This window comes from Octodon degus, unplaced genomic scaffold (assembly GCF_000260255.1).
Source record: "Octodon degus isolate 3935 unplaced genomic scaffold, OctDeg1.0 scaffold00060, whole genome shotgun sequence".
NCBI lineage: Eukaryota > Metazoa > Chordata > Mammalia > Rodentia > Octodontidae > Octodon > Octodon degus.
Genome location: NW_004524636.1, coordinates 12,873,666 through 12,886,566, shown reverse-complemented (window position 1 = coordinate 12,886,566; position 12,901 = coordinate 12,873,666). Strand labels below are relative to the sequence as shown.

The following is a 12,901-nucleotide window of genomic DNA, read 5'->3' as shown; positions in this document are numbered from 1 at the left end:
CTGGTTTAATTATTAGAGGTTGGCTTTGATTTCAGTCTTTGCCACTTTTGTAAATGCCTTTGTATGAGTAACAGTCAGCCAAGCTCTTTGCTGTGGCCCTGATCTAAAGTAGAACTGTCCAATAGAAATACTGAATTTTGAGTATTCTGGTAGCTGTGTTAAAGAATAAAAAATAGATGAAATTAATAAAATATTTCCAAAAATATTTTTTAAAGTAAAAATTTAATGTGATCAATATTTTAAAATTAATGCTGTTTTATCTTTTTATGAACTTGCTATAAATAAGGCTCAACTTGAATGAGCTGTATTTCAAGTGCCACAGTGCTACATGTAGCTGTTCCTTACTATGTTAGAGTATATCTGAACAAAAGAAAATCAGAACTGTAATGTAAAATAGAATAATAGTGCCACAAAAGATGTTTAATAGGGGAATATGAAGTTCAGAAATGGTCACTAAAGATGTAATCAGAAAGATTTCTAAGGGATCCATATTTTGATTAGGGTTTGGGAAGAGTTAACTTTGTTAACCAAAGCATTCTGCATGGAAATGGCTTTTTGAGCCAAGTTGTAATTGGGCCTGTTCAGAAGAGAATCTAGTAACCCTATTTGATTAGGTGATGAGTTCTTGAAGAGGTGAATAGGTAATAGAGCCTAAGAATAAGTGTTTAGAACTACGTAAGAAATACAGAGATCTAGTTTGTGTTTACATGTTAACTAAGTTTATTAGAATTTTTGTGTTACCTCTGGCAGCAGAAAATTTTGAAGGTTGATGTTTCTTTGTTGCTGAAATAACTAAAAATAGTTCAGATGAGCCAAACAGTCTGTCTGTGGTTCTGGACCCAGAGAGGTTTTAGGAAATAGCAGAGAGAGTTCTTAACAGAGGACACTGGGAAGGTAGAAGGTGTCAAGCTGAGGACAGAATTCTAGGTAGGAGAGACTAGCAAATTAGAAATGGGATCCCACTTCATTTGTTGTAGAACTATCCCGCAAACTTCATGAAGAAAAAACTTCAAGAGAAAAGGGATAGGAATTTAGTTACTGATTCAGGAGCATAAGATTTTACTGGCATTAGCAGCAGAGTTGATTTGATGTTGATTAGTGAGGTAAGTTATTCTACATCCTTGAAGTTCATCCTGACTTAAGGCGTTGGGTTAATGTAATGTGGACTTCTTTGGAGCAATTTTGTAGAATCTTTATATATCTTTTTCAATTTGATTTTCTCAGTAACTTTGAGAAATAAAAGTGATTTGTAGAGAGTCACACAGCACTATACCTTGTGTCTTCTAAATCTTTCTACCTCACCATAATTTACATTTGTGCCCCAGATTAGAAAAGGCACAGTTTACTAGTAAGTGTTAAGTGACTCCATATATGATCCTCTTATTCTTTAGTCATTCCATCAAATACTTTGTGCAAAGGACTTTTTAAGTGCTATAAAGTTAAAGTAATATGAGCAGGTACAGCTTAATACATCTCATTATGAAATCTTCATGCCAGCATTTGCATGCCTAAGAATTTTTTTAAGTAAATGATTGGATGTCTGCACAAAGAATTATTAAATTACTATTTTTTAATTTCAAAGTGGTAACCTAAATTATGATTTTTGATAAAATATATTGCAGTACATCCAAATATCTATGATGTATGAATTTTTAAAAGTAGGTTACAGAGTATCAAAGATTATAATGCCAGCTACTTTTTAAAAGTTGCTAAAGCATAGAAAATAGATTATGTACTAAAATAATGGTATAGTTATCTCTGAATGAAAAATTAGTAGGCTTTGTTTTCTTTATTAAACCATATTGTCTTAAATTATTTAAACCATTATGTTTGTAGTTGGGGGGGAATAGTAAAGTAGTTCTTTAAAAAGTAGTTTGAGAACTGGCAAGATAGTTCAGCAGACCAACCACCTGCTTAGGCAAGCACAGGGACCAGGGTTCAATCCCCAGCACCACAGGCTACACTGGCCCCACCCTCAGTGCTGAGGAGGCTGAGACAGAAGGATCACTATGAATCTGAGTCAGAATTGCATAGTGAGACCTTATGCCAAATAAATAATAAAAAGTAGTTTGAAGAGTAGCAAGTTTTAAAAGAACTAGGGTAGTGTAGTCTAGGAACAGAGGCAGTTACTTTCATCGCATTTGAATTCTGAGTGTAGTTGATATTGTCAAAACTATAAAATTAATTTATTTGATCTTCCATTTACTAGTTTGTGATGCAACTCAAATTGTTATATATATATATATCAGTCATTGCTATACGTGATTTTTAGGTAATACACTTTTTTATATTGTATACATTCAATATCTTGGAAAAAGTATAACTTCTGTGACATCAGGAATATTTAGAATAAAACTAGTTTTAATAAATTTTACTGAAAAATATCAGTAGTGTGCAAAAATAATGAAAATGGTGCAATGAGGATTGATAATTGGGAAATACTGCTATAGTAGGGAGAGCTGGATACACAGGTGATATTTTTAAGTCTGTTCCTTAAATGTAAATTCTGCTTACTTCATAATAACTTTCACTACGGTGCTTTTCTCATCTTCTGTATAGAAATTATTATGTCTTCTTCTGAACTTTTTGCATTACAACTTAGTTTTTGTTATTTTTACATCATTATACTAAAATGAAAGGCATTTTCTACCTTTCCTCCTAACAAGATGCATTTTTGTCCAGTTAGTCTTTTTATTGTTGTTTCTTGCTTTTTAAGGCAGAATCTTACTATGTAGTTCAGGCTAGCCTTGAATTCAGAGCAGTCCTCCTGCCTCTGCTTCCTAAGTACTGGGATTAACAGGGATATGTCACTATGCTAGGTCTTCAGTTAGTCTTAAATCAAATGGCATCTGTGAAACTCTTTCCTTATAATTGATATACCTGTCTGCAAACTGAAAGGTCTCTGTGTGGTGTTTTAGAGGTTAGTCATACACCAGTACTTTTTTAATTTATGAATTCATCAAAGGCATTGAATCATGTTACAAATTATCTTTTTCCCTTCCACCTCACTCAATGCTTTGTACATAGTAGTAAAGAAATATTTGGTCAGTGAATAAATATGAGGATAAAATGAGGAGAACTAGGTTTTATTCTAAACCTTTAACTTTTAAATTTACTTTTTATTTCTCCAAGGTTAGAGCGTGGAAGAAGCAGAAGCACCAACTGAAATAGAATGTATAGGATCAGATACATATACAGTAGATAGAAGGTATGATTATTCATAGAAGTAGGAAATGAGCCCTTTGAGTATTATGAACACTTTAAAAAATCCTGTTTAAACAAAAGCGATTTTTGGGCTCTTGGTATATTACTAACCCTAACAAAAACTCAAGAATTAACAGAAAAGTCACAATTATTATTTCTGTCTCATTAGGTGATCTCATCCTATCACAGCTTCTGTTATCATACATATAAACAAGTCAGATTTGCATCAACCCACATTTCTTTGAGCTGATCTTACAGCTAACACCCTTATGATGTTTTCTTTTGAGATGACTCAAGGCATTTTGAATTCAAAATGAGCTCACAGCCCTCCCCCACCAAATACTGTAAACTATTCCAGGTTTCCCTGCTCATCTACTCATCTAGCCTGCTGGCTGATGAGGCCAGTATTTTCATCTTTGACACTTGCAAAAAACCTGTTTCCCCTATCAGTTGTCACCAATTACTGAATTTATGCTTTCCTTTACCTGCATGCATCATAGAAGTTATATCTTTTCTAGATTTAATGTCACAATAAGTTAGATTCAGTTTAATTCAGTTCTTACAGTTCTCCCTTTAACATATTTCAGCAGTTCCATTCATAATAGCAGGAGATGGTAATGGTAACATATCTGACAAAGATGTTCTGGAGGAAGATTCAGACAGTGCTGATGAAATTGGAAGTGATGAGGAATCTGAAGATGAAATCACAGGTGGTGGCAGAGCTTCAGCTGATGATGGAAGTGAAGATGCAGAAGATAGTGAGGATGATGATGAAAGTGACAGTGGCCCTGATCTTGCAAGGGGTAAAGGAAATATAGAAACTAGTTCTGAAGATGAAGATGACTTGGAAGATATTTTTCCAGAAGAACCTGGTTTTGAACATGCTTGGAGAGAATTAGATAAAGATGCTCCTCGAGCTGATGAGGTAACATATTCAAGATTACTTGATAACATAGCACAATTAGCTGTTACGGGTAGTGAGTAAGATTGGGAAGGGGCTAATGGTGTGTGTAGCTCAGTGGTACAGTGCTTGCCCAGCATACAAGAGGACCTAGGTCTGATCCCCAGCACTGCCAAAAGAAAATATATATATATAGGTATCAATAAAGTTTCTCCTTCCCTTATATATTTATTTGAAGGGGTAGTACTAGGGATTCAACCCAGGATATCACACCTACTAAGCAAATGTTCTATCACTGAGCCATGTCTTTAGCTGACAGTAATAATATTCTTGATAATTCTGTTTAGCACTTTGTGATATTTATTATGTTTATAAAGTTAGAAGATGTCTGTCTAAGCAAATAAGGAAGTTCATAAATAAGTCACTTGAACTTTTTTGAAAGAACTTGTCTTACCTGGTAGTTTATATTTCCGTTCTAGTTGTACCTTAGGGAAATGCTGTGAGATAACATAAATTCCCTGCTCATGCATGAGTGGCAGAATAGCTATTTTAGTAAGCATAGGAAAAAGTCGTTCTATGATCACTTTCTAATTCAAACACTAAAAACAAAATGAAAGTGTATATCTGTTACTGTTTAGTATTTGATTCATCTGAAGTTCTTTATACATACTGAAAACCCCCTAGATAGCTGTTATACTGGTAACCATCAGAACTTGGGGAATGAAGGATTACTGTTTGAATCTTTATTTTTTAAGGATTGAAAATGATTAAGGTTTTGTTATATTGAAGTTGTTTGCTTTCTCAGATTACACGTCGATTAGCAGTTTGCAACATGGACTGGGATAGATTAAAGGCAAAAGATTTACTGGCTTTGTTCAACTCATTTAAGCCTAAAGGAGGTGTTATATTTTCTGTAAAGGTGAGAATTTATTTCATTTTGAAGTAAATGTTTCAGAAATTAAATCTGACTTTATTCAATGACTTAAAACTATAACTTTTTCCTTCTAAAGAAAATATTCGGGAACTTTTCCTCTGCAGTTGAGTGTGAAACAGATTTAGCAAGTATAGTGTTAAAAAAGAGGTAAAATTCTTATTTATGGTTGTATGATTATGTCCACCTTGAAAACTAAATAGAGACTCAATAAAGAACAAGGTAAAAAGATAAATATTAAAAGGAAATTGCAGGCTGGGGAGATAGCTTGGTGGTGTAAGCACCTGCCTGGCAAGTGCAGGGACCACGGTTGAATCCCCAGTACTGCATGCGGACCCTAGAACCCAGGCGCCCAACAAAACCAGGCATGGTGGCACACACCTGTAATCCCACCACTGGGAGGTTAACAGAAGGATCTCTACAAGTTGGAGATGTGTAAGGAAAGCTTGTACTGAATAATTAAAAAAAGATTATAAAGCAAATTGCATACATAACCTATTAATAGCATTAACAAATTAAGAAAAACTCCGGCTTATACTACCAATAGAACCACATGAAGGCAGACGCATCAGCCATGGTTGGATCCCCAGTGTGCTGTGGCAGCCCCACACCTGGGGCACACTGAGACAGCCATTGAGACTGGGTGTGGTGGTGCACACCTGTAATCCCAGCTCTTTGGGAGACTGAACACAGGTGGATCACTAGGAGTCCGATCTATGTAGTGAGACCCTGTAGAGCCTTACTAAAAAAAAAAACAAAACAAAACACACATGAAGTTCTTAATTACCTTGATGGGGTCCCTGCCACCCCGGTTCTTTAAGGGTGGTTCTGGTGCTGCATGTGGTGCTGGGGGATCAAACTGCAGTCCCTTGCCCCTGATTGATTTTGCTCAAGGAGGTGCTTTAAGGGCCGGCCAAATAGCTCAGCAGATTAAAGCGCCTGCAGGCAGGTGCAGGGGCTGGGATGGAGGCACAGGGCCCGGAGTTTGATCCCCAGGCCTGCTGTCCTGGCCCCGCCCCCAAGGGCACGCTGAGAGGCAATTAAGACTGAGTGTGGAGGTGCTTTCCTGTAATCCAAGCTCTTGGGAGACTGTAAACAGGTAGATCACTGAGTCCAATCTAGTAGTGAGACCCTGAACACCTTGTAGACCCTTCCCTAAAATACAAAAAAAAGAAGGTGCCTTAGGCAACTGAACTAACCCGCCAGCCCCCTTAATTACCTTGATAGATACAAGTGGTTTATATGAAGTAAACTATAACAGTTGATAAATTTGAAAAACATGAATTTTCAGGCCCCATGATTCATTCCAGCATAATGATTAAGAATTCACATTTTGTTAGAACTGGGGAGTGGGAGTGTAGCTTACTGGTATTTATCTAGAATGTGCAAAGGCTTGGGGTTAAATCCCAAGTATCACTCCCCACCTCCCCCCCCCCAAAAAAAAAATATATATATAGGCTTTGCATTGTGATAGATTTGTGTTCAAATGTTGATTTTTCTAAGTATTACATGTGATCTTGGGCACTTTAACCTCTCAAATGTATTTTCTCCTTTAACAAATGGTTATAACAGTGTTTCTCCAGTGGTGACTATAAGGAGCTAAAAAGAAGCTTACAGGTATTTAATGCTGTCCTTGAAACAGCTACTAATGGCAATAGAATAAAGCAAAATTTAATGACAACATAGTAGGAGAATAATAATAGTAAATACACATTATATGTTATTATCTTTAAAGTAGTTGCTCTCTACCTGCCTGGCAAGAGTGAGGTCCTGAGTTCAATTACTGATACGAAAATATTAAAAAAGTGTAAGGGCCAGCCAGATAGCTCAGTGGACTAAAGCACCTGCTCAGGCAGAGTGCAGCGGCCGGGGTTCAATCCCCATCTTGCCTTGCCAGCTCCGCCCCTGGGGCACACTGAGCTGGTGATTGAGATGGGGCGTGGTCTCATTGAGATGGGGCGTGGTCTCAAGGGTCTACAGGGTCTCACAACGTAGATTGGACTTGTAGTGATTCTCCTATTTTCAGCCTCCCAAGCGCTGGGATTACAGATGTGCACCACCATACCAGTGTAAGAAACTGAAAGAGTTAAAGTGAAAAGGAAAATAATTGTTCAAAAGGAAGAAGAACTAGGGTAGGGAGAAAGGAAAGAAGGGAAATGGAAAGAAAAAAAGATAAAATGAAAACAGCTTTGTAAATAGGGGAAGATGGGTTGAAGGGAGAAAAAGATACTGGGAAGAACAGAGAAAATATATCATGTACAAGTACAAATTTCATATGATGAATATGATCATTATGTATATCCAAAAACTATCAAACCATAGGGATAGAATAAGAAAAGTGTATTTTTTTGGTGTTTTGTGTTTTAGGGACGGGTCTGCAGGGTGTTCAGGGTCTCACTAGTAGATCGGACTCATGGTGATTCTCCTGTTTATACCCTCCCCAGTGCTCGCGTTACAGAAGTGCAGCACCACACCCAGTCACAAGGGCCTCTCAGCACGCCCCAGGGGTAGGCACAGCAGGCCCATGGATAGAACCCCCCAACCCTGTGCCTGCTTTCAGGTGCTTTAATCTGCTGAGCTATTTGGCTGGCCCCAGAAACTTGTTAATTCTGATGCTTTAAGAGATGGCAGATAGTTTCTATATCAGAAAAGAGGAAGAAAAAAAAAATCCAACAGATGTGACTACATGTATTTAAACTTCTGTACAACCAGTTATGTAAAACATCATTAATAAGAAATAATTCAAATCTTGTTGATAAATTAAATATTTCATACAATTTGAAAATTATGTAAATTATGTATTAGTTAGGAAATGTATATTAAGCTCAGCAGTGTCAAATGATGTTGTTACTGTAATCATATTTCTTGACTGAATGTAAGCCAAGATTAAAAATACCAAGTCCCAGTATACGAATCCTTTTGTTAGATACTATGACTAGCTAATCGATATGGTAAGACTGTTTTGTGCTTTGTTATTTGATGCATTTCTTCCAAAAGAAAGCATTGGATAAATAATAACTCCCAGGGGCAATAACACCTAGGGGTAAGTTGGATATTATAATATTGGTTTTCATTAATTATGTTTTATGCATTTTGTAGTCACATAATTCATGTAAACTGTTTAATCCAATCTGTTATTTTTTTTCTTGATTTACATTAAGTTCCTTGTGTTGAGCATCTTAGTTTGCTTTTCTTAATTTTTCTTTTGAATCCCCAAGCCATTGTGATGTGTGGAGGAAATACTCTTACTTTTGTTTTCAAGCCCCAGATCTGCTATTCTGTAGTTAGCGTGACTTACTTTAAGGGAAATTCGTCAGGATGCTTTACCTTCCTATAATGAGTTTGGAGAATGTTGCTTTTGTTGATTGAAGTTGTGCCTCTTAGAGTCCCTGACCATGACAAGTCTGGGTATGGTATGAAAAGAAATATTTGTGTTGTTGTGTCAGTCTTACTTTGTGTGTGTTTAGATATATCCTTCAGAGTTTGGAAAAGAGAGGATGAAGGAAGAGCAAGTTCAAGGACCAGTAGAGTTATTAAGCATTCCTGAAGATGCTCCTGAAAAGGATTGGTATGGAGTCATTATAGAACTTTAAATCTTCTACTTTCATGTCATCTATTCAGAATCCTGGTTATCTTAATAGGACTAAAGTTTACACTTTTATAATTTATAGTTCAAACAGGTTTCAAAACAGATTATAGTCTGTCAGGAGTGGCATACTATTCCAGCAGTGTTTGTGTATATATTTATATTTATTCTTGAAAATGATTATTGCAGTTTTTGTAAAACATTTCCTGATAAGTTGAATTTTTGTCATTACTCTGAATTAATAATTGTTGCTTTCATTTTGAGATATTACATTCTGTATAAATAATATCAAAGGTCTATTTGACCTACACAGTATACCATCTTTCTTGAGAATTAAGTAAAAAAATAAAAAAATTCTAATACATTTCAAAAACCTAAATTTAAGTACTTGTAAGCCACTAGGTGGAGCTGTACACCCATTTAATAAAAATGGTGATTAGGGGGCTGGTGAGATGGCTCAGTGGTCTAAAGCACCTACTTAGAACAAGCTTAGCAAAAACAAAGGGACCGCGGTTCAATCCCCCAGCACCACATGCCAGCCAGTCCCGCCCCCTGGTGGGCTGAGCTGGCCACACACACACACACACACACATAAATAAATAAAAATTAAAAAAAAAATGGTGATTAGCTGGGTGGCAGGAGATGCAGATGAAAACTTAGAGTATGTTGTAGTTAAATGAAATTACATTTACAAGTGGTTGGACTTGATGATACATAAATATTGAAAAAACATTTTGCAAGATCAAGAGTTTCTTTCTCATTAGACTAATACTTTCCAAACAAATTTTTTGCTACCATAAACTGGTACAGCAGTTTTACTTGAGAAGGTTTATGGTATAATATAACAACAACCAAAATAAATAACTTTTCTAAGCAATAGAATTATGGATAAGTTTATGTAATTCTTGCGCTCCATTTCTGGATAAGTTTCTATCCAAATACCAAAAATTGTTATCTTGTCAGAGTAATAATTTAAACTTAAGGGCCGGGAGATAACTCAGCAGTGTAAGTGTCTGCTTGGCAAGTGCAGGGACCCAGGTTTGATCCTCAATACCGCATACCATGCTGACCTGGTGCTGAGCAGGCCACCAAAACCGGGTGTAAGTGGCCCATGCCTGTAATCCTAGCACTGGGGAGGCTGAGATAGGAGAATCACTACGAGTCCAGGCTGTGAAGCAAGACCTTGTACCAAATAAATAGAAAATTAAAAATAATTTAAACTTCGCTATTGGATGATCATAAAGGCAAAGTCATGAAGTAAAGATATTTTGGCAAGTGCAGGGCCAGGTTTTGGTATGTTTTTCTTAAAATGATTACTTCTAGTTTTAATGAGGTTTCTTCCCTGTAGGACGTCTAGAGAAAAATTGAGAGACTATCAGTTCAAACGACTGAAGTACTATTATGCAGTAGTGGACTGCGATTCTCCTGAAACAGCAAGTAAACTCTATGAAGATTGTGACGGCCTAGAATTCGAAAGTAGCTGTTCTTTCATAGATTTAAGGTAAGCCAGTGTCTGTCTTGCCAGTTGAATCTTAGCTCAAATAAGTAAAATACTCAAACAAGTAGTACTCTCTGTTATTTTATATTCTAAGAAAGTTATTTACTTTTGGATGAGCTATTTGAAACATCACTCCTGAGAAGGAAAATGTACAAGAAGATGCTAGTGTTACATATAAAATATTCCCATGTGTATGTTCCTTCAAACATGTTGACTGTGTTATGCATTGATTATAAGTAATATACAGTAATATTTTTTGTAGCTCACTTTTAGCACTAGAAGCCAAGTGAAATAACTTAAAAAAAAAATGGTATTGATAAAGGGACTGAATAATTTGCTAATGGACTGGTGTCTCTAGATCAGTGCTGTGTAATACAGTAGCCACTACTTATATGTTGATTTTTTTCATAAAATGAAATAAAACTTAATTTTCTCAGGCTAGTTATTTCAAGTAATTAATGGTTACATTTTTGACCAGCAGGTATGGATTGTAGCCATTGTAACAACGCTGTCATGGATAGCACTGATCTAAAATAGTGTTTCAGGGAGTGAACGCTGTTGGTATACTTGTCTTCAGACTTATGCATTATTTTCAGCAACTGCTGAAGCCTCACTGACCTAGAGCTGACAAACCTTAGAGGGTTCTAAGATATGAGTTCTGAGAAAACAAAGCTGAGCTACTGTACCCTTTTATTTTGAGATAGTGCTTTTGAATGCAGGAAACCATCCTATTGTGACACTAAATAGAAATCACTTCTTTGGATCTACACTAAAGGCTTTATTCTCAAGATGATGTATTTCAGGAAAAGATGCACGATTTCATAATCATTATGATCCTCGTACTTACAATAGTCATTCAGGCTGGTAGAAAAAGTAAAAAGGGAACATATAATTTTAAGTAAGATTTTATTATCATGGTTAGTATTTAGCAAGAATGACCTGATCTGATTAAACCAGCTATTTTCCTGTCCATTTTGTTCATAGATTCAATAGTATGTTCTTGTTCTAAATGTTTAAATTATTTACCGAATATTTGTTAGAATGGTAAATAATTAGATGTTTATGAATTCATGCTAATTTCTTTTCAGCACCATTTTGTTGTGTTACCTTTTTTGGGACATTTCTATGCAGTGTATGCAGTGTTAGAATAAGTTGTTGTGGTACCTAGAAAATAAGATCAGATCAGTAACCATGGGAAATTTTTAAGTTTTATATTCCTTGTTCTACTTTGTCATGTATAACATCAGGAAAAAAATTTGAATTTCTGCTGCCATCTATTTATGTAAGGAAACCTTTTTTGCAAAATCTTCCCCAAAATATATAAAAAAGCAGTCCAATTGGATTGCATTTAAAAAGATTGATCTCACTAGACATAATAGTGCACATCTGTAATCCTAGCATTTGGGAGGCAGGAGGATCACTGAACTTAAGACGAACCTGAATTGCAAAGCAAGACCTCATCTCAAAATATCAAAAACACAGGCCGGGGAGATGGCTCAGTGGAATAAGCGCTTCCCTGGCAAGCCCAAGGCCCTGAGTTCAATCCCCAGTTCCGCCAAAAAAAATCAAAAACAGTCAGTCATATTGTTGAATTCCTATAATCCCAGCATTCAGGAGGCTGAATCAGGAAGATTGATGCGAGTTTGTAGCCAGGATGGGCTACATAGTGAGTTCAAGGCCAGCCAGAACTACTTTCTTGAGACCCTGTCTCAAGAAAAAATGAAAATATTGATCTCATATTTCTGTGTGGTATCACATGGCTATAATTCCCACATTCTAGGAGGTGAAGCAAGAAGATTGCAAAATGAGCTCAGCCTGGACAACATAGGTGACTTAGACCATGTCACCATATAAGAAATGGATAAGGATGTAGCAGTTTAAGGGCATTGGGGTCAATCCCCAGTACCACAAAATATGTATATTAAATATAATACACTAAGTATAATTTTCATAATATTGGGGCTGGGGTGATAGCTCAGTAGAATAAGTGCTTGCCTGGCAAACATAAGGGCCTGAGTTCAGTCCTCAATTCTGCCCCAAAAAAAAGAAAAAGTTCTGATTTATTTTAAAAAATTGCAGTAATACTCTAGTATCTCTTTCCTGCTGTCTGTTCAGCCTCCCAAGAGCTGAGATTACAAGCGTGCACCACCACACTCCATCTCAATTGTCATCTCAGCATGCCCCAGGGGTAGGGCCAACATGGCCCAGGGATTGAACCCCTGGCACCTGTGACTGCTTGCAGGCGCTTTAATCCACTAAGCTATTTGGCCAGCCCATAATTGCTATAATACTCTAAATCTGTGCAACAAAAGTATAATCTGGACAAGGACAGTATATAAACTTAATTAAAATTTCCTATATGCCTCTGCCCCCCCAAAAAAAATATTTTTTTATAAATTTTGAGACAGGATCTCACTAAATTGCCCAAGCCAGATCTCTTCTTCTTTTTTCTTTTTGTATTTTAGGACAGGGTCTGTGGGACCTACAGGGTCTCACTACATAGATCAGACTTGTAGTGATTCTCCTGTTTTCAGCCTCCCGAGCCCTGGGATTATAGGTGTACACCACCATACCCAGTCTCAGTTGCTGTCTCAGGGGCCCCGGGGGTGGGGCCAGGAGAATCAAACTCATCTGCCTAACCAGGTGCTTTGTTCCACTGAGCTATTTGACCAGCCTGCCCAAGCCAGATTTGAACTTTTAATCCTCTGCTTCTGCTGTCCTAGAGTACTAGCCAAAAATTCACTCTTATTTTTTTAAAAGTACTTGGTATAGGATCTTACT

General features: G+C 36.6%; 1 protein-coding gene across 1 annotated transcript in view; it reads left to right on the top strand.

Moving 5' to 3' along the window:
* Esf1 (ESF1 nucleolar pre-rRNA processing protein homolog) overlaps nucleotides 1-12,901 on the top strand; it is a 63,541-nt gene that overhangs the window by 2,429 nt on the left and 48,211 nt on the right. Inside the window, exons 3-6 of the mRNA XM_023718546.1 lie at nucleotides 3,795-4,129; nucleotides 4,911-5,024; nucleotides 8,504-8,604; nucleotides 9,971-10,123. Of these exons, the coding sequence (XP_023574314.1) occupies nucleotides 3,795-4,129; nucleotides 4,911-5,024; nucleotides 8,504-8,604; nucleotides 9,971-10,123 (703 nt within the window). The remainder of the gene's footprint in view (nucleotides 1-3,794; nucleotides 4,130-4,910; nucleotides 5,025-8,503; nucleotides 8,605-9,970; nucleotides 10,124-12,901) is intronic.